Below are 20,718 nucleotides of genomic sequence, written 5' to 3'. Positions count from 1 at the left end.
CAGGAGACCCTCTCCCAAGATTCCAACACAGTTGACACAGTTCTGGCTGTGGTGAAAGCAGAAGGGGCCCAAGATGACTGGTAATGTGAGTTTACCAGGAACACAATTGTCATTCATCATCTGCTTATTCTGTAGTTGAGTTTATTTTAGCATTTGCAAAGCAAGGGTGCCTAATCACAGCTTCTACAAATCTGTTAACAGTAAACATCTGAAATTTGAAAATAACAATATATATATATATATATATATATATATATATATATCTTTTGAGTCAACTTAATATGTGCTGAAAATGCATGTTGCTTTTCCTGGAAAGTTCCCAGGCAGATAGCATCCATACCTAACGGTCAATTCTTGCACTGTGCTAGGCATATTTGTTGCCCTCATGTGACAGCACTCAGACTTGGCAACAACCACTGCTTTGAGGGTGGTTATGGGGGGAATGCTTGTGTGTCCCATACCAGGATTTTCCTCAAGGAAGCAGATAGGGGTGGGGAAGGGTTGTTTTGTACATAGTGGGGAGGTTAGTTTGGGGGTTTTATGGTTTTGTTAAGAGTACCCTGTTAAGGAAAGTTTTCCTCATCCCTCTTTTTAGCTATCAGTGAAGGTTCATGTGTGATGTGCAGCTCAGTAAAAGAGAAAGACAAAGGCCCAATATGATGAGATGGGTGCAATTTATGACACTCTAGTGTTTAGAGTTGGTGTCTCTAAACTCTAAGGATCCTCATTTTAAAGTGGAAAGATGTTAGACAGAAGGATAGAAGTAGGGAACTAAAGCAAAGCTACCAGGAAAAGAAAAAAGGAAGTGAGGAAGCTCAAGGGGATTAGAGGTAGAAAAGGAACTCCAACAAGAGAATGGACTGATGGGAAGGTAGGCTCAGGGGAGGAGAGTAGGAGGTGGAAGATCTGAAAGAAATGGGAAGGGAGGTGGGCAAGGAAATTAGTAAGTGCTTGCGGCAGGGATGGAAGACCTAGTAGAGTCTGGTTAAGGGGATCATTTAAGATCCAGTTGGGTTGTGGCAGTGAAAGGGAGCTGTATTCCAGGGTAGTGTGGAAATCTAAGCAATAATACCAGGTTTATCTGAATTGTCTTCTTGATGATGGAGAGAAGCTGTAATGTCTTCCATTTGCATTGTTTCATTAATGTGGATGAACCATTGTGCAGGGGGTTTATCTTAATGTTGTAGCATTAAAGAAAGAAATTCCTTTTCAGTTATGTTTCTCACATGCAGGGCTGCTTTAACCATAATAAAAATGGGACAATATCCTGGGGCTCTCCACCAGATTAGGACAGTCACTAATTTGCAATGGGACTTGTGTAGGGCATAGTGAACTATGCCTTTGGATTGTGGGTTGTTGGTTCTTTTATGAAATTAGGGGCTCCTGTCAATGAGATAGTTGCCCTGAGCTGAACCTTTTCTTTAAATGGCCCTTCTCATATGAATGTGTGTCAGATTATTACAATAAAAGTACTGTAATACACCCGTTCTAGGCTTTGTAGTTTGTTCCCCTGAGAACAATATAGGGGCTGCTATTTCTGACACCCCTCCAAGAATTCTATTACCTTGCTGCCTCTGGCTTCAATGTTTTCACAGTCACTGGCCTGGAACAGCATGCACATTAGAAAGTCAGAGAAGTCACAACTCCTGATCCGCATACAAGTTCAAGTCAGTGCCTCGGAAATATGAGCTATTGGAACAGCACGACAGACAGAAAACACGCAGTGTCCAAAGGACAGCTCAGCATTGACAGCCTCCACATTCTCCTCCTAAAAGGTTTCCTTTAAGATGATCTAACCCTTTTGTAAGGCTATATTCTAGAGATTGCCTTAATGTCCTCCCACAGATTTCTCTAGCTTACTTTATTTGTGTACTCTGTGTAATCTTGGCAATGCTGAAGTCCATAATTGCAGATTTAGTATTGTTTATTTTACATTTGGATTAAATGCCAAAAAATTGCAGCACTAGGGAGTTTGATTACAAGCCGATTCAGAGTTCATGTTACTTGATAATCAGAGACGTTGTATTGTAGGAGAATCTTTGGTCAGCTGTTTGGTTTCTGTTTATTTTAAACATAGTACAGAGCAGGGGCGGACTGACCATTCAAGCACTCGGGCACTGCCCGAGGGCCCGGGGTCAGCAGGGGGCCCCATGAAATGCCCCTGGTGCCTTTTTTATAGGCTTTTTTTGAGTGTGGGCAAGGACACAGGGGCCCCATGATCCCTTATTGCCCGGGGGCCCCATGAGTTGTCAGTCCGCCCCTGGTACAGAGAGACATGTGTAGGATAATAAGGACGTTAAGACAAAATATATAAAACATGTGAAGCTTAAGGATAGAATAAAAAAAACATTTATGTCTGTGTGACCATGTAATCTGGATCTGTCTCTTGAACAAAGTAGTCAGAAGTTCTCGTGCATTGGGAGACATTTTTCACTGAAACCTGCAGAGGAACACAGTGGTATTAATGGACTGTGAAGGGGCTCCTTTGATATACTCAGAAATGTTTCTCATGGTTGCTTTATGCATGAGCGTACTCTTGTAAAATGCGTCACCTGGGCAAAGTCTGTCAGTAGAGAAATCCCAGAGCACCCGTAATGTGTTTTGTATGTGAATGCAGCTGCACTTAATGCCTGTGTTCCCAGGAAGATCTCACCACCCATTTTCCTTTAGTGACATGCTCAATGGCACCACTGACAAGACATTTTGATACTGCATGATTTTTTGATTGCATCCAATCTCATGTTATTTATTTCAGGTACTTATATAGTGCCATCAATTTACACAGTGCTTTACATATATATTTATTATAGGTACTTATATAGCACTGTCAATTTACACAGCGCTTTACATATATATATTGCACATTCACATCAGTCCCTAACCCTCCAGGGGTGTACAATCTAAGGTCCCTAACTTACATTCATACATACACATACTAGGGTCAGTTTAGACAGGAGCCAATTAACCTACCAGCATGTCTTATATATTGTACATTCACATCAGTCCCTAACCCTCAAGGGGTGTACAATCCAAGGTCACTAACTTACATTCATACATACACATACTAGGGCCAGTTATCCTACCAACATGTCTTTGGAGTGTGAGAGGAAACCAGGGTTCCCGGAGGAAACCCACACAGGCACAGGGAGAACATGCAAACTCCAGGCAGGTGGTGCCGTGGTTGGAATTTGAACCAATAACCCTAGTACTGCCAGGCGGAAGTGCTAACCATTTTAGCCACTGTGCTGCCCCTATTAGAGCCCTTCCATTCGTATCGGAGCCCAGGCCATCTATAGGAGGGTCATATACAGCTTATAGTTGAAAAGAAGATCCAATTCCATCCTGGATGCTGCCTTTGTTTTTTTTTATGACTCCCTTTGGCTACTTGTGCTGCAACATGGGCTGCTTAGGCAACATGGCTACAGTATACATGCTACAAAATATCCATGTGGACAAAATTTCAGTTGTACAGTTTGCAAAGCGGTATTGAAACCAAAACCAAAAATGTAATATATTGCAGCTAACCAATCATTAGATGTAGTGGCTGCATTAGTTTTCTTTTTTACGCTTTTTCCCTGAGGATCCGGCCAGTAACACACCTCCTGCCCCCACTCTAGATGAAGGCGCACAGGGGTCACCTTTGGACAGCAGCATTGTCAGTCTGGGGGGAGGAGAGTGGTAGATGGCCTAGAAGATTTATATACACTAACAAATTGAAACCAAACTCCAGCTAATACTTTATAAGCAGTTTTTTTTTCCTTTTAGTATAAAAATTTACATAAATAAATAAAACTGATCATTGTAAGCATTCCTGCTAGTGTTAAATGGTTGATCTCATCTCTGTAACTGATACGTTCTACTGGAGAGCTTGTTCTTTTGAAAAATCGATGAAATCAAAGAAAAAACCTAAAAAAGAAAACTAATACTGCCCTTATATCTAAGAAATGGTAAGCTACAATAAAAGAAATGTTTGCTGTTGGGTTAAATACCACTTTAAAGTAGCCCTGTAATTATTCTACCATTGCCAGGCGGCAAAGGGAGGTGCCTGCATATAGTCTCCTATACATTTCAGAACACCCCAAGAGACTCTGTAAATCCTGACCAGCTCAGGCCTTCCTTGCTACTTTAAGGTACTTTTCATGCTGGACATCATTAATTCTGGGAATAATTTACTCAAGAAGTAGAGCATTTACTCAATTAGCTTACTGAATAATGTGAAACTATGTTTACTTAAAAATCCAGTTAAAGTGGAACTCTCTCAATCAACATTAATTATTTTTAATCCTTAAGCTGCTATCATTAGTAAATATATAGGAAGATATATTTTATTTACTTGTTTTAAACAGACATTTTTTTTACATTTCTTCAGTTGGTTTCTGACCAAAAATTATATCATATACCCCAGGAGTCTTCCGGGCATTTTTTTCTTTCATCTGGAGGAGGAAAGAGGGACTTTCTCAGTTAAACACACCGTTCTGTCTGCATGTATGAGCTAAGGGCAGATGGATTCTAAGAAGTAAATGCTACATGAATCATCTGCCCTTATTCAAGATGGCCGCAGCTGTAAATGCTAGAGTGGTGTTTTTCAAAGTGATTTCTTAACAAAATAAAACATGGAGACATGGATGGGTGAGTTTGCTTTGAATTTTAAAATCTCCTTAAATAGTGTTTTTAGTTTGTGATTCCCAGATACAGTTTAGTTCCACTTAAAGAGCAACCAAAAGCCCAGTTTCCTTGCACATGATTTAGCATTCGGAGTGAACTCAACATTTGGTTGGCTACTGCCTTTAGAGCCAATATGGATTTATCTGTTTGAGCAGATTTTTGTTTAAAAAATGGATAGGGTTTATATTTGTTTTATTTAAAATTTCTTCTACATTGACTTAAAGAGGAACTCTACTCACCTCCCCTACAGTGATGTGAGGTCTGCAACCTGTGGCGGCTTCTTTTGTGTTCAGGATTCTTGGACATCTTAAATGGCCGGGCCGAGATGACATAACTCCCAAATGTGTGCATTGGAGTTAGTTCATCCTGACACTCGGCAGATGGCAAAATGCGCATGTGCAGCTCAGGAAGGAAGGTAAAAATCCATTGCATGTCTTTTCTGCAATTAAAAAATGTTGCTAATTTTGTATTTTCAATTCAAGTTCACCTTTAATTTTGTACTTGCGTGCCAATCATACTGTGCCCAGATCAAGGAATAGAATGAATTAAAATAAAAAACATTCTTAATCTGGAAATATCACAATTCTTGTGAAGATTCTAAATCAGCATATTTGTGAGTTTTCTGAAGTTCCTAGAACTGAAGGCTCTTTCATGTCATTCTGTTTGTCAGAAACAAAAAGAGTATTATACAGTGATAGCCAGGAACAGATTCTGACTTGAACAGGGTGGAAGTATTGTCAACACGATACCTTTGATGGCTAACTGAAGAAAAAAAGACATTGTATAATTTAAGCCGTGGTATACTAGGAAATCTTGCCAGATGTATGGACAGATGAAAGCTGAAATGGTATTACAAAATGAATAAATAATGGGAGGAATGGTATAAAGATGGACAAGCGTGACATAGCTAAATGTTCATTAGCTGTAGGGTGTAAAACCTTAGGTCTCAGTAATTTTTTTTTTCCGGAAAAACCTTTCTTGAGAGAAAAATTGCTGCTTTTAGGCTCCATGTGACAGGTCTCGAGGGCGCTCTAGCCCGCGCCATACAGAGGAGCCTCTGCCCATGCCCAAAAAGTCAATTTTAAAGAAGCGCCCTGATCTGGAAACCACCAGCCAGGACAAGGCTCCTCAGGTAAGCAGACCTGTTTGCTATATGTGAAGGAGTGTATATATATATATATATATATATATATATATATATATACGTACCGCCCAGCACACACACTCCGCTCCTCACAAGACCTCCTTCTCTCTAGTTCCCTGGTCTCCTCCTCCCATGCCCGCCTCCAGGACTTCTCCAGGGTGTCACCCATCCTCTGGAACTCCCTGCCCCAACCCATCAGATTATCACCTGCTCTCCTCTCATTTAGGCGCACCCTGAAAACCCATCTCTTCAGGGAAGCCTACCCCACCCCCTGCTAACTTGCCGACCTCCTCCACTCTTCCTACCACTCCATCCCCCACAGCTATCTCCTCCTGTACCCCTATCCCCTCCCTCCTAGATTGTAAGCTCGAAAGAGCAGGGCCCACAATCCCCTCATGTTTTGCATTGTATTGGTATTGTACTGTCACATGTTCTGTCCCCCTTTGTAATGTCTAGCGCTGAGCGAACTATTGGCGCTTTATAAATACTGTATAATAATAATGATAATGCACACGGGGCGTTTTGATAATGCTGGTAACGTTAGCTGTGTAAAGTCACGATAAAAAAGTTTTTCAGCTCTTTTTAGCATTTTTACATTAGCGTGTAGCGGCGTTTTGCCGCGATTAGCTGCATTTCCCCACGTTTTTCTGCGTTTGCATTTTTTTTGTGGGTTTTTAACAAGAAAATTTTTTTTTTGTCAAAAAAGTCCCAAAATGCCAGTTTGAGGTGTTTTGACACGTTTTTCAGCATTAGAGCATATTTACAGCTAAAAAACTCCTCTAGAAACCTGGGGTTTTTTTCCAGCCAAAAAAAGGTACCAGCCAAAAAAAACGTTGATTACAGTCTATGTGTGCATGAACACATAGGATAACATGCTGGGGGGTTTACTAACTATAGAAAAAAACCGTCAAAAGCCAAAAACAGCCGCTGTAAAAATGTCTTGTGTGCACGAGGACTTATTGTTGACTTCTTTTTCTACAAATGTTGACTGACCTTTTGGTTTCAATACTTTGCATGACTGACGCAGAACAAGTATGTAGATATGGAGCCCTGATTTTAGATGGTACATCACCCAAACAGTACTGAAGCCAGAAGGTCAGCATGACAGCCATGCAGCTGGCATTTTCAGGGGCAGGTAAGAAATGGCAGCTACCAGTAAAACATTACTTTAACCCCCTTGGTGGAATTCCCGAGTGTAGCTCGGGGTTAACTTTCAGTACCAGAAGCGGTAACCCCAAGCTACACTCAGGATTACATTGCAGCATTGCTCTGGGATCCCTCCAGCACTTACCTTATCCTGCGTTCCCGCGATGTCCCCCCTGCAGCCTTCCCGGCCATGTCCTCCGGCCGATGCCGGCATCCATCTTCCGGGTTCCGTTCCCTGCGAGCGTCGGGACGTACGGGGGACGGAACCGGCGGGAAATTCAAAAATATAAAAAAATGTGACATTCACTCAATACACTAAAATCACATAGTAAAACATTCCTGTATCAAACCATTTCACATAAATTTTGTCCCTAGTGCTTTGTCCTGTGCCCTGCCTGCATTTTTACTGTTCTTTCTGCCTGGAAACTGAGAAATGTCCATGGCGTCCAAAAAATGTCCCTTTAGGTCAAAAGCGGTTTTAGACCAGCTAGAGAACAGCGATAGTAAATCAGAACCACTTGCAGAATTGAGTGATAATGATTCGTGGGGAAATTCGTCATCAGACACTGAAAGCGATTTTGCGACTTTGCTCAGTGATGTGCAAACTTGGCGCTCTATTTCAATTTTCAGTGTTTTTGGTTTGATTACATTATTGAATTAAATTTATTATTATATTATTATTTTTTATGATTATTTATTATATTATAATTTATGATTTTGTGTTTCAAATTTTATCATACCCGAGATGTTTACTAGACTCTTGTTTGGACAGATTTCAGTGAGTTATTCCTAAGCATTACAGGCCTGCAATAAAAAAACTACATATTTCCATTGAAAACAATGGACCATTTTGAGCACAGAAATACTGACATAATCAGACCACTAGGGAGGTTAAAGCAGCTTGACTTCAAATTAGAAGTGATCTGCTACTCGGTAGGGGTGTCAAATTGGCGGCCCTGCAGCTGTTGCAAAACTACATTACCAATGAGGCATTGCAGGCTGACAGTTACAATCATGACTCCCAAAGGCAGAGGCATGATGGGACTTGTAGTTTCACAACAGCTGAAGGGCTGCCACTTTGACACCCCCTGTGCTAAAGGAACATGGGCTATTAACATGGTGAAAATTCATTGCACTAACCAGAAAGCGCAAACATATGCGCATTTGAGTAAAGTAACGTTTGCGCTTTCTGGTTAGTGCAATCTACACTCCTCCTTTTAGACGCCACGGTCACGGATTTTCACCATTTTGCTGCTATTGAACTTTGAATTTCTTTACATCACCATATGCACCTTATGACGTCAAGTCTGGATGTTCTCACATATTATTGTTTTTCGCTCCACAGAGCGCAAATTTATATGACTGATTACTTATGCTGCTTTTTTATATAATATCCATATACTATCCTTCATTTTAGCACCACAGAGCGCAATTTTATATGATTTATTCCTGATACTGTTTTTACATTATTCATGTTTTATATAATATCTATTTATCATTAGCGCTGCATATATACATTTTATGATCCTAAGGAAAGGTTTTTAGAGGTTTTACCTTTTATGCTAGTGGCTATCTTTATTCTATCCAGCGCTCATTTATCATTATTTATTATTTTTGTTAACATAGCAAATTGAATGATAGCAAATAAGGTAAACCTCTGTTCAATTTCGATAGCCTATCACTATGAGTGAAATTTCACTTTACTAAGTGATCAAGTCTCCACTCCTTTAGTTATCCACCCTTATGGTGTCATGTGCCTTGACTTTACATATAAAAGGGTCCTTATATATTTGTTCCAATGAAGTGTAATAATGATTTGTACTCTTATTAACACAGTGCCTGATTGATTGTTATTTTGTCTAGTTTCTGATTCCTTTACCCAGTATAGTTGCACTTTCTGTGTAACAATGAATACACTTGATGGGACACAAGAAAAACAGTCTGGAAGTTGACACATTCACTATAGGATTATAGTTTGTTTTTGTTTTGTGGCTTAGATATGTGTGCACATACCACGACTCCTACTTCTACATTGCGAAGTGTTTGTTTAGTGAGTTTCTTATACTGTGGCATTGCCTATAGGAAAAAATACTAATACTAAATTATTATTACACAGGATTTATATGGCGCCAACAGTTTGCTCAGCGCTTTACAATATAAATACCAAAATTGTGCTTCACTTAAAATTACTAAATATAAATAATAAATACATCCAAGTGCTACTATTAATGATACGTGTCAAAATAATATATGGATAAAATAAATAGAATTAATAAATCAATATCGATTTCCAAAAGCAATATCCATATACATGTCACAAAAAGTAAAAAAAAAGGTCCACAACAGTAAAATCAGTCTGTATATGCAGTAAAGCATGCTTGTTATACTCACTATGGAACCTAAGGGGTTATTCCTCGTTATGTAAAAATGCAGTTTGATCCTGTCTTCTCTGATCCTCCCCTTCTTCTACTGTCCCCAATCCATCTGTTGAAAGTACAGAGCTCTAGAAGTCACTCTGCACATGCTCAGTTTAGTGTCTATTGCTAGAGAGAATTTTTTTTTTATCTTTGGGAGGGTGCCCGTGATCAGCACAGGGCCAATCAGCACTGTCCAAACAGAAGGGCAGGGGTTATGCAGCCTCTTAGGACAGTTATAGCAGAATAGAAACTCCTCCTACAAGCTTTAACCAGTGCTCAGCTGGACAATGATAGAAGTCACAAGACTGCTATATACTTGCTGAGGAGAAAAGTTGTTTAGCAGTTTATAGTTACTAAAATAATTGCATTTCCATGTTGTGTGTACTGTGGGAGAAGATATAGTGAATACAGGGTCCTGGGTTTAGTAAAATTTTAACTCCCTTTAACCGTCCCTCTAACCGTAAATCCAGCACTTTAATACTAGCCATCTTTTATCATAGATGTACACCCTAAATGGATGATAGTCCATAATCACCTGCAGAGGTCCCCACACACTGCATGTTATTTTATTTTATATATCTACCCAGGGGCGGGCTGACCACTTACGGGGCCCCCGGGCAATAGGGAATCATGGGGCCCCTGTGTCCTTGCCCACACTCAAAAAAGCCTATAAAAAAGGTACTAGGGGCATTTCATGGAGCCCCCTACTGACCCCGGGCCCCTGGGGCAGTGCCTGAGTGCTCGAATGGTCAGTCCGCCCCTGTATCTACCTTTTTCAAATGCTTTTAGGTGATCATATGGCATAATGGGATTGATTTACTAAAAGTGGAGAGTTCAAGATATAGTGCAGCTGTGCATGATAGCCAAACAGCTTCTAACTTCAGTTTGTTCAGTTTTACTTTGAAAAAAAAAATGGAACCTAATTGGTTTCTATGCAGAGCTGCACCAGATTTTACACGCTCCAGTTTTAGCAAATCCACCCCAACGGGTCTTATTCCTCTTTGCCTTTTCTCCAGGTCACGTGATGAAGTCATTTTCTGCTTTTGACTAAAGGGTGTTGTGGTGATGCTCAGTGCTCTGTATGTCCACAGTTTTCCCGGTTGAAGACCTTAGCCTTGGTATCACACAATTTAAATTCTTCTTTAGGAAACAGTTTCTAAAAGCACTAGTTCAAACAGAAGTATTTGGAGGATTACTGCATCCAAAACAATGCAATGTATGACAGGATATATATAGAAATGTTAGGATATTTCACATCAGCGTCACTTCACTCCCAGAACCACAATGAGGAGTTCCCCTTTGAATTTGCATACCTTTTGGGAAATAAAATGAGAAAGGTCTTTTCAGTTTTGGCCAGCAATGCATAGCTGAAAAATAAATGTCTTGTGGTCGCTCTTTGGAATTTATTCGCTGCGGTTAACAAATGTAGTACATTTTAATTCCATTTCTATGCAGCTGCTGTATGATACAATTTTTTTCTGACAGCATTTGCTGAGAGGCAATGTATTATATGTATGTGAATATAGGGTGTGTTCAGGGGCGGATTGACCATTTGGAAACTCGGGCACTGCCCGGGGGCCCGGGGTCAGTAGGGGGCCCCATTGGGATGCCCCTGGTACCTTTTTTATAGACTTTTTTGAGTTTGGGCAAGGACACAGGGGCCCCATGATCCCCTATTGCCCGGTGGCCCCATGAGTTGTCAGTCCGTCCCTGGGTGTGTTAAAAGGTTCACTAACTATAAAAAGATGCAAATTTAAAAATAAAATGTAAATGTTTCTTAGTGTGATCAGAGTGAATATAAAGAAGCTAGTAATCAGGAGGAGTTTTCTTTCAATATTGAGACCGTCTAAAAAAAAGTGAATAGTCTCTGCTCATCTGTATATTGCCAATATAATGTCTGTCATCTGCTTTGGTGCAATATTATTGTTGCTTATGCCTTTCATTTATGCTGCTGGTTGATTGTGGATCATTCTGTAGGGGGAAACATATTCTGCTGTGTGCTTTAAAGGAAACTTGTACTGAAGAAGCATGGCCATCATTGCTGACTGCTTCTGAAAATACCAGTTTCTTGGCCATCATACTGATCCATTGCTTTCAGCACATTGCCAGTCACATACCTGGATTAACCACTTACCCTGCAGAGGATTTACCCCCCTTCCTGATCAGTCCATTTTTTGTGATATGGCACTGCGTTACTTTAACTGACAATTGTGCGGTCATGCAACGCTGCACCCAAATGAAATTTATGTCCCTTTTTCCCACAAATGTAGCTTTCTTTTAGTGGTAATCAATTGCCTCTGTGTGTTTTATTTTTTGCGCTATAAACAAAAAAAGACCGACAATTTTGAAACAAAAATTTTTTTGACTTTTTGCTATAAAACATATCCAATAAAAAAATTAAAAAAAAACAAATTTTGTCATAAATTTAGGCCAAAATGTATTCTAGTACATGTTTTTGTTAAATAAAACCACAATACGTGTAAATTAATTGGTTTATGTGAAAGTTATAGCGTCTACAAATGGCGGTATATACACTGGATTTTTTTTTATACAACAATGGTGGCGATCAGGACTGCGGCGGGCATTCTAACACTGGGGGGGAAGGGGGAATGACAAACTGTCACTGACATCCCCAGTGACACTAATACAGTGATCAGTGCTAATAAAAAGCATTAACACTGTACTAATGACACTGGGCAGCAAGGCGTTAACATCTGGGGTGATCAAAGGGTTAACTGTGTGCTGTGTGTGTTTCGCATTATGTTCTGTGTGCTGTTTTACTATGAAAGAATGCTGCTTTGTATTGCTCTGCTGTGCAGAGCAATACAAAGCAGCATGCTGGTGCTGACAGAGGAGAAATCTGTATTGTTTACATACAGACCTTTGCTCTGTCAGTGTTCCTCGGCAATTGGCTGTGCATAGCACAGCCATTGAAAGCAGTGTGCTTACAGTGAAGCACACTGACAAGGCCCCTGGTAAAACACTCTCTGCACAGTTAACTCTTTGATCGCCCCTCATGTTAACCCCTTCCTACCCAGTGCCATTAGTACAGTGTCAGTGCTTTTTTTTTAGCACTGATCACTGTATTGGTATTACTGGGGATTTCAGTGATACCAAGTTAGTTCCCCCCAGTGTCAGAATGCCCTCCGCAGTCCTGCTATGATCGCTGCCATCACAAGTAAAAAAAAATTCCAGTATCTATAACACCATTTGTAAATGCTATAGCGTTCATGTAAACCAATTAATTTATACGTATTGGGATTTTTTTTTATCAAAGACATGTAGCAGAATACATTTTGGCCTAAATCTATGACCAAATTTGATTTTTTAAATGTTTTTACCGGACATGTTTAATAGCAAAAAGTCAAAAAAATTGTTTTTTATCTTCTCAAAATGGTCCACTTTTTTTTTATAACGCACAAAATTAAAAACGTACAGGCGATAAAATACCACTGAAAGAAAGCTCAATTCATGCTAAAAAAAGGACAAAATTTTCATTTGGGTGCAGCGTTGCATGACCACGCAATCGTCAGTTGAAGTAACGCAGTGCTGTAGTGCAAAACATTGCCTGGTCAGGAAGGGGGGTAAATCCTGAGGAGTGCAAGTGGTTAATTGGTATGGAATTTGTTAACGATAACAAGGAAAGCAGTAAAGTAGACCCCCCTCCCAGCAACAATAGATTTTCCTAGCTACAAAAAAAATACCACCCCAACAGCAGCAACAGATCTGCAAGAAGCCAGCATCAACAGACTCTCCAGCAGCCAGCAACAATAGACCCCCCTCTCATAAGTAGATCCCTTACAGCAACAAATGACCCTGCCAGCAACAAAAGATCTCCCACCCGCAACAATAGACAATAATAGATCACCATGCAAAAAAGGTATTCTCTCCAGTGACAATAGATCCCCAGCAGCCAGCATCAATAGATCTTCCAGCACACCCCAACACCCCTTGCCAATAAACACATTCAGAGCTGGAGCTGCGTTCCCCCATGTTCCTGCTGAAAAAAAGCCCTATGTAAAACTCCTAATAAACATACTGAAACAGAAAAGTAAAAGGAGGCAGTGTGATGTGCTAAAATGTGCATTGCTTCCTGCCAGAGCACACCCAGACAGCTGTCCGCACAGTAAAATGCTGTGTTTTACCATGCTGGCTGGTGTGAATAAAGCCTTATTGCAAGAGGTAGATACCAAGTCAATTTCGGGGACACTGCTCACTTTTATCAATTTACATATCTGTCTGGAGTTCAATCTGTTAATTGCTTCCCAACTTTTCTGGTGCTGTGAAGCTATAACCTAAATAAATGAAATATGCGTCTTTTACTATATGAGGCCCTACACAAAAGAACCCCCAAAACTAACCTTATAGCTTGGGAACTAAGAGTGGGAAGGGTGAGACAAAGAGATGGTTATAGAACATGTTCTGATCTGTCAAAGCGAAACAAGGCTCAACTTGATCGCTTCACTCAGCAAGAGTGGACATGTGTTCAAATATAGATGTTTTCTTACCCGCGGTTGGACTAGAATTGTGGAGAAACAGAAGGATTTTGCACCAATACAATGCACCAGCCCACAACACTTTGTACGTAAAGCTGTTTTCAGCTAATAACAAGATCACAAGTGCACGAGCACCCACCCTATTCTCCAGGCCTGGCTCCCTGTGACTTCTACCTCTCCCCAAAGATCAAGTCAGTACTCATAAGAACCCAGTTTTGTCGGTAGAAGAGGTGAAAGCCAAAATGATGCAGATCCTCAAGAACCTTTCAGAAAATGAACTTCAGAATTGATTTGAACGTTGGTAGCTGTGTGTAAACTCAGAAGGGGACTGTTCTAAAGATGATCGTTGTTGACATTCATCATTTGTTAAATAAAGGGAGTACAGGCACAGTTGCATTTATTTTTTTTGTTGGACCTTGCATATGTGAATATCCTAAAAGGCTGTCCAGCTGATGCCCATGTTAATAGTTGTTACAGAATAGGCTTCCAGTACAAACTGTAGTTTCTAAATGAATACTAGTTCGGCTTTACCATCTGGTCTTCATTTTCTATGAATCATGTGGACACCATAAAGATCTCTGAAGATGTAATTGTATTGCACACAGGGTAAATGTCCATATGTGTGTGGTTGCTTTGCAATAAGATCCATATGCCTATTTCCTTTCCAGGAAAAGGATGATAGAGAAATAATATAAACGCCTGCTGACAGACTCCCAGGCCAAGGCATAAATTAGCACAAGACATCAGGCAGACTTCAGGCTAATACAGTAGTTACTGGAATTCCCACCGAGAAAATGATTGATAAGCTGAAAAAATTGTAGTCACATCCCGATATTACAGTGATGAATGCAGTGCTGTCAACCAAAACAAGGTTTATATGGTTAACAGCTTGCTTATCATGTTCACCATTTCCCTGATTAAACACTGGCTCTCAAGGACTAGACTCCTAATTGGTCTGGGAATTCCTTGGAACCTTTTGGGAGATCTTTGGCCAGAATACTGACTAGGTCTATTCAGCCTGCTACTCCTATGTTCTCTCCAGAGCTAACAGTGGATGGAGCATGATGATAATGAAAGTAAAGCCTATGGCTGTCCACCAGTTACACACTTTCCATAGTCTCTGCCTATCTGTGGGGATGCCTCATACTTTGTCTATGACATTCATTTTACCCAGTAATGCTAATCAGGAAGGTGCTAATGCAAAGCTGTCAGCTTAACTGAAATTTTAAAGCACTGAATTATTATTTGTCTTCTCTGCTGCTTCTGTTTCCTGGCTATTCTATATAAAGTGCCTATACTTTTCCAGTTGTATTTATTACAGACACTTATATAGTGCTGTCAATGAAGCACTGTACAAATACATTTCACATTCGTCCCTGGCCTCAAGAACTTACAATCTAAGGTCCCTAACTCACATTAAAACATACTAGGGCCAATTTAGACAAGAGCAAAGTAACCTACCAGCATGTCTTTGGAGTGTGAGAGGGAACCCACAGAGGCACATGGAGAACAGTCAAACTCCAGGCAGGTAGTGTCATGGTTGGGATTTGAAACAGTGACTATAGTGCTGCTAGGTGAGTTGCTAACCACTTAGCCACCGTGCCCCAAATGTCACAGTGTATAGAGATATTTTCATTGTCACAATGGACACCGCAGAGCTCTTATTCACTAATAAATTTCTCCAACAACCTATTTTATTACACTAGGAGAAAGGTATGGCAACTTGACCATTGGTGATGACAGTATGGGCAGCACAGTGGCTTAGTGGTTAGCACTCCTGCCTTGTAGCACTAGATTCATCAGTTCAGATCCTACCTCCATTGAGTTTGTATGTGCTTGTGCAAATTTTCTGGAAGGTTATTTGGCTATTGTCTAAGTTGGCCTTAGTATGTGTTTGTATGTATGTGAGCTAGGGATCCTAGAATACAAGCTCCTTGAGGGCAGCGACTAATGTGAATGAACAGGGTGTAAATTGTTGGTGCTATATACTGTAAATGCATATTCCAACATTTGCAGCTGCCAGAACACCACGTGCCTTCATTTGATTAGTACTGTTCAAGTGCCAATTTTCCACCTGGCTTCCTACACAAAAGTCAATTGAAAAATACACTTTTGTTAAGCTGGGTGTTGCCAGCAGGGCCACTCACGACTTGCATTTCAAAGCATGTATGACAGGCTTAAGACTGTGTGCAGTTAAGTGACTAAACTTGTCAACCTAATCATTTGGTTTTTATGTGCTGCATATGTTTTCTTCTGTTAGAATTCTACCTGTTTCATTTTTTTATAATCCGCTTAAAAAAGAAGATGGTTTGACTCAGATTGTACAAACTGCACTGAAAATCAGCATTATGTAGAATGTGAAATAGAGTGAAATAATATAAAGTGCCTTTAAAAAATGTTATTCTGAAGCTAAAGCAATGCAGTAAGGTATACAATGTATAGCATATGAATGTACTGTATGTATGGTAGAAAAATGTATGGGAAAACAAACAACCTAACCTGTCTATTCTATGTATCCAAAAGATAGATTGGTAATTAAAAGTTGCAAGGGAATCTGTAATTTTTAGACCCTGCATTGTCTTTATGTATTAATCACAATTGCTATTTTTTCTTTTAGAAAAACCACTGAGATGAAACATTCTGAATGAAGGGGCTAAGGAAAATCTTTCCATCCAGAAGAAAAAAGGGAAGGATCCATTGGAAAAATTCTATACCATGGATAGAATACAAAACCTGCCCATGGACCTAAGAGATTTGCTGAGGACCATCAGGCTGAAGGCCAAATATGCTCTCTTCCTGGCTCTTGTGGTGGTGCTGGTCATCATTGAGAAGGAAAACAAGATCATCTCAAAGTAAGACATTGAAAAACTGTTTAGGTACACAAATATAAATTAATATAATAGAATTATGTTGGGCCTCATATAGGGACAGTTCTAGAACTACTAGAGTTCCAATATTAAACTGACATTTTATTGTGTTTATACATTTAGATTTGAGTTTGTTGTTATGATGAAGAAACAGTTTTATTTATGTATTCTATATATGAAAGGCAAACATAAAGACTTGTACATAATTACAAGGCAGAACAATAGACTAAAACTGAGCAAAGCTGAAGTTTAAATACTTTTTTGAAAATGGCGATGCCCTGTCCACTTGCATCAGCCCATCGATATTGTTGACACGCTGTCCATAGGGTTCACTTTGAGGTGACTGAGTACAGAAAATAAGCCACAAAATCAGGCAGGATAGCCTAAATAGCTGCTCTCTGTCTCATCCTAAATACAGATGTGGGTTAGAACCAAAAAGAATATACACAAACAAAAAACAGCTGTGAAGAACAGTCTGTGTTAAGACGGTAATAAAGTATACCCACACAGAGTAACGCTCTAAAGATCTACATACAAAACTTTATTTCAACTCATACAAAAAATTATACCTTGCAATAGTGGACAGACAGAAAAAATTAGTCAGAGTTAAAACAAGCAGTGTGCACTACAATGTCTGCATATGATCAGTGGCATAAATCAAAGCAGCATGAGAGGGCCATGAGCGCACAAATAAATGTTACCGAGTCTGAAACACCAGCATTCCATTACAACCAGAATAATACTGAAGGCAAAACTACTGCATGCACATGCTAACTAATAAAAGTGGAGTATAACTAATCTAATGAAGGTATCTAAACCATGAACGAATTATTGAATATATAATCAGTATGGAGTAAGTCATAATGGAGAACACCAATACTGTCCAAGGAGAAGAACAATTAAGAGCATTAATTAGCCATGAGTTGAGAGTCTCCAAACAATATCGGTGTAAACTCTGTATGTCTGGTTGTCAGGAAAAAGGAGCAAGTATGTGTGGCTTAAATAGGTTAGCATGGAGCAAGCACAAGCAGCACCAAAGCTTAATAGACTCAATAGTGAGGCATAAGCAGATGTGAGGATAATCATTAATTCGGCTGTAGCAGCTAGCCTGCAAAGTATGTCCACATCCCATCACTCAGTGTAAATAAAAAGCGGTTTAATGAGCAAGCTTGTATGGAGCTAGTGTTAGTCCAGTTTCCATATATTATAAGCATAGAGAATGAGAATTAACAGCCCAGCATCACTGTGATATATATGGGAAGTCCAACAGTAAGAGGAGAGAGGAACTGTGGTGGCCGTGATTGAAAATGAAGTGCAGATCACTCAACGGGAGTATATCAAACACTTACTGCAACTTCTTGTTGGATCAAGACAATGTTCGATCTCTCAGGGGTTCTTCCTATGTCACTGGCAAGTGAAGCTGTTGGTTTTTCCTTGTATTTGTGGTCTAATCACCACTTGTATAATACCTTCCGTGTAAGTGAGACTATCCTGGTTTCCCAGTGTCCAAAGTGCTGTGCACGCGGCTCCAATCCAGCCATATTCAATCAGGCTTAGGTACACTTGCAGACTTCATTTCCAGACACCATTATATCACTAGGTTGATGCATTTGGTCCACCATACACCGTGGACTTTGTCAGAACAAGGAGGGGTCAATGGTATGCTTGTTTAAACACCCTATCACATGCATAATAGTACTATTGCTACACCCTCCTATGTTGAAATGTCATCATTACAGCTTAGAGAAACAAAAACAAGACTGTGGTATAAATGTCAATAAATATATTTCCCATAGGGCATAGCTTAGGAGAGGGATCTTACATCTAGTCTAAAAATTCCAATTAGAAAATAATTATCATTCTTAGAGGATTATTCCAGATGGATAATCAATAGGACAAACAAGAATAAATAAATTGAATAATTAATCAAGGAATACTTTAATATTTAGCTCAGTATTGAACCCCTTGAGTATGTGTCCCCAGTGTATAAATCCAATATTTTTCTTTTTGAAGTAAGACCTTTTCAAAATCTCCTCTAGAAGATAGGTTTAAGGAGAAAATACCTTTTACTTTTGACCTTCAGTTTGGCCCTGATGTACTTCTTTGAAATGTATCGCTAGGTGATTTTTCCTTTCCTTTTCAGTTTTTTTAGGTTTACTCTTAATGTATCTTAAATGTTCACCAATGTGGATGCTCAAAGGCCTTTTCGTCTTTCCTATATAGACTTTTTTACACGGACATTCCAGCATGTTGATAACTTTACTGGTGTAACAGTTTATAAAGCTTCTAATTTCAAAGACCTTTGTTTTGTCTGCACTGGTAAGCATTCAAATTTCTTCGACAAATGGACAAACCTGTCAATAGCTGCACAGTTACATGCAAGTTAAATCAAACATGCTTGTTAGCCAGCAACTTATTGATTGTTTATTTTTGAATTCAGAATGTACTAGTAAGTCATTCAAGTTAGACGTTCTGCGTGCTACCATTTGGGGTCTATCTCCAACTATGTCAGCTATGGTGGGATTCGCTGTCAATACATGTCAATGTTTTTATAAGGCATTTTTCACTTCACAACATTGCTGACCATATTTGGTGATAAACCTAACAAGGCCTGCTTGTTCCTTTAAATTTTCCTGATCTTCATCCGTAAGTAGATCTTTCCTTTCTGTTTTTAGGGCTCTATATTTAGCTTTCCTCAAGGTTCTACAAGGAGAGCCCTACTTTCTGAATCTCATGTACATGCGTATTGCTTCTTGCTTAAATTGAGTTATGTCTGTACAGTTTCTTGTATTCGTAGAAATTGACCCACAGGTATGCCTTGCTTCAGAGACTCAGGGTGGTGGGTATCCACATGTAATAAAGCATTGGTTGAGGTCTCTTTTCCAAATATCTTGGTGATTAGCTGATTTTCTTTAAAGGACACGTACAGATCTAGGAAAGAAATTTTCTTGTAATCATAACAGAATGTCAGTCTGATATTTCTATCATTATGATTTAGTACCTTCAAGAACTCCTTAAGTTTGTCTTCTGATCCATTCCAAAGTATCAGAATATCATTGACTATAAAAGGTGGCTGAGCTACATTGAGATACTGTAAACTCTTTCTTGTTCTCACAGCCCCAAGTGAAGGCAGGCATATGCCGGAGCCCGAGGGGCTCCCATTGAGGTAGCACAGATTTGTTGGTAATCTGCTCCTAGGAATTGAAAAAAAAATTGTTATTAAGCATAAACTCCAAGAGATCCAAAATAAATTCATTCTGAAGCTCCATTCCTGGGCAGGGGCGGACTGACAACTCATGGGGCCCCCAGGCAATAGGGGATCATGGGGCCCCGTGTCCTTGCCCAAACTCAAAAAAGCCTATGAAAAAGGTACCAGGGGCATCTCATGGGGCCCCTTACTGACCCCGGGCTCTCGGCAGTGCCCGAGTTTCCAAATGGTCAGTCCGCCCCTGTTCCTGGGTAATGTAGTTCCAGGAACCAGGCTACCACTTTCATACCCATTTATGGGTGAATTGATGTATAGAGCAACTCCATGTCAACACCTACCAACAACGTTCCTTCTGGTACCTCAATGCCTTCTAGTTTAGAAAACAAATCTCTCGTATCTTGCCCATAAGATGGTAAACTAATGACCATGTCTTTGATCGTAACATCAAGGTATTTACCTATTTTTTCCAAAGGTCCATTGATCACAGATATAGTATCTGTGATCAATGGACCTTTGGAAAAAATAGGCCTCCCTGGTGGTCTTAAATGATCCTTATGGATCTTGGGTGTCACGTAAAATGTGGGGATGTTACAAACCACAATGATTCACCATAAAGGCCCATAGTAATTTGTGGTTTAATAAATCAACAATTTTTGAAAAAAAGGTTCTCTGACAGTTATTCTAAGTACTCAATCACATAATTGTCTTCGAAGCTCTTGTTCATAATCAACTCTATTCATTAGAACCACGTTACCCCCCTTGTCGCTTTTCTTTG

The 20,718-nt window shown here is 39.7% G+C and overlaps 1 protein-coding gene across 1 annotated transcript in view; it reads left to right on the top strand.

The window, feature by feature from the left end:
* CHST3 (carbohydrate sulfotransferase 3) overlaps window positions 1–20,718 on the top strand; it is a 173,101-nt gene that overhangs the window by 135,568 nt on the left and 16,815 nt on the right. Inside the window, exon 4 of the mRNA XM_089677093.1 lies at window positions 16,486–16,720. Coding sequence (XP_089533219.1) covers window positions 16,584–16,720 — 137 coding nt within the window. The 5' untranslated portion in view covers window positions 16,486–16,583. The remainder of the gene's footprint in view (window positions 1–16,485; window positions 16,721–20,718) is intronic.

The sequence above is a fragment of the Staurois parvus genome, unplaced genomic scaffold (assembly GCF_062004578.1).
Source record: "Staurois parvus isolate SC_StPar_1 unplaced genomic scaffold, SC_StPar_1.0 ptg000177l, whole genome shotgun sequence".
Classification (NCBI taxonomy): domain Eukaryota; kingdom Metazoa; phylum Chordata; class Amphibia; order Anura; family Ranidae; genus Staurois; species Staurois parvus.
This window is presented reverse-complemented; position numbering and strand designations above follow the sequence as displayed.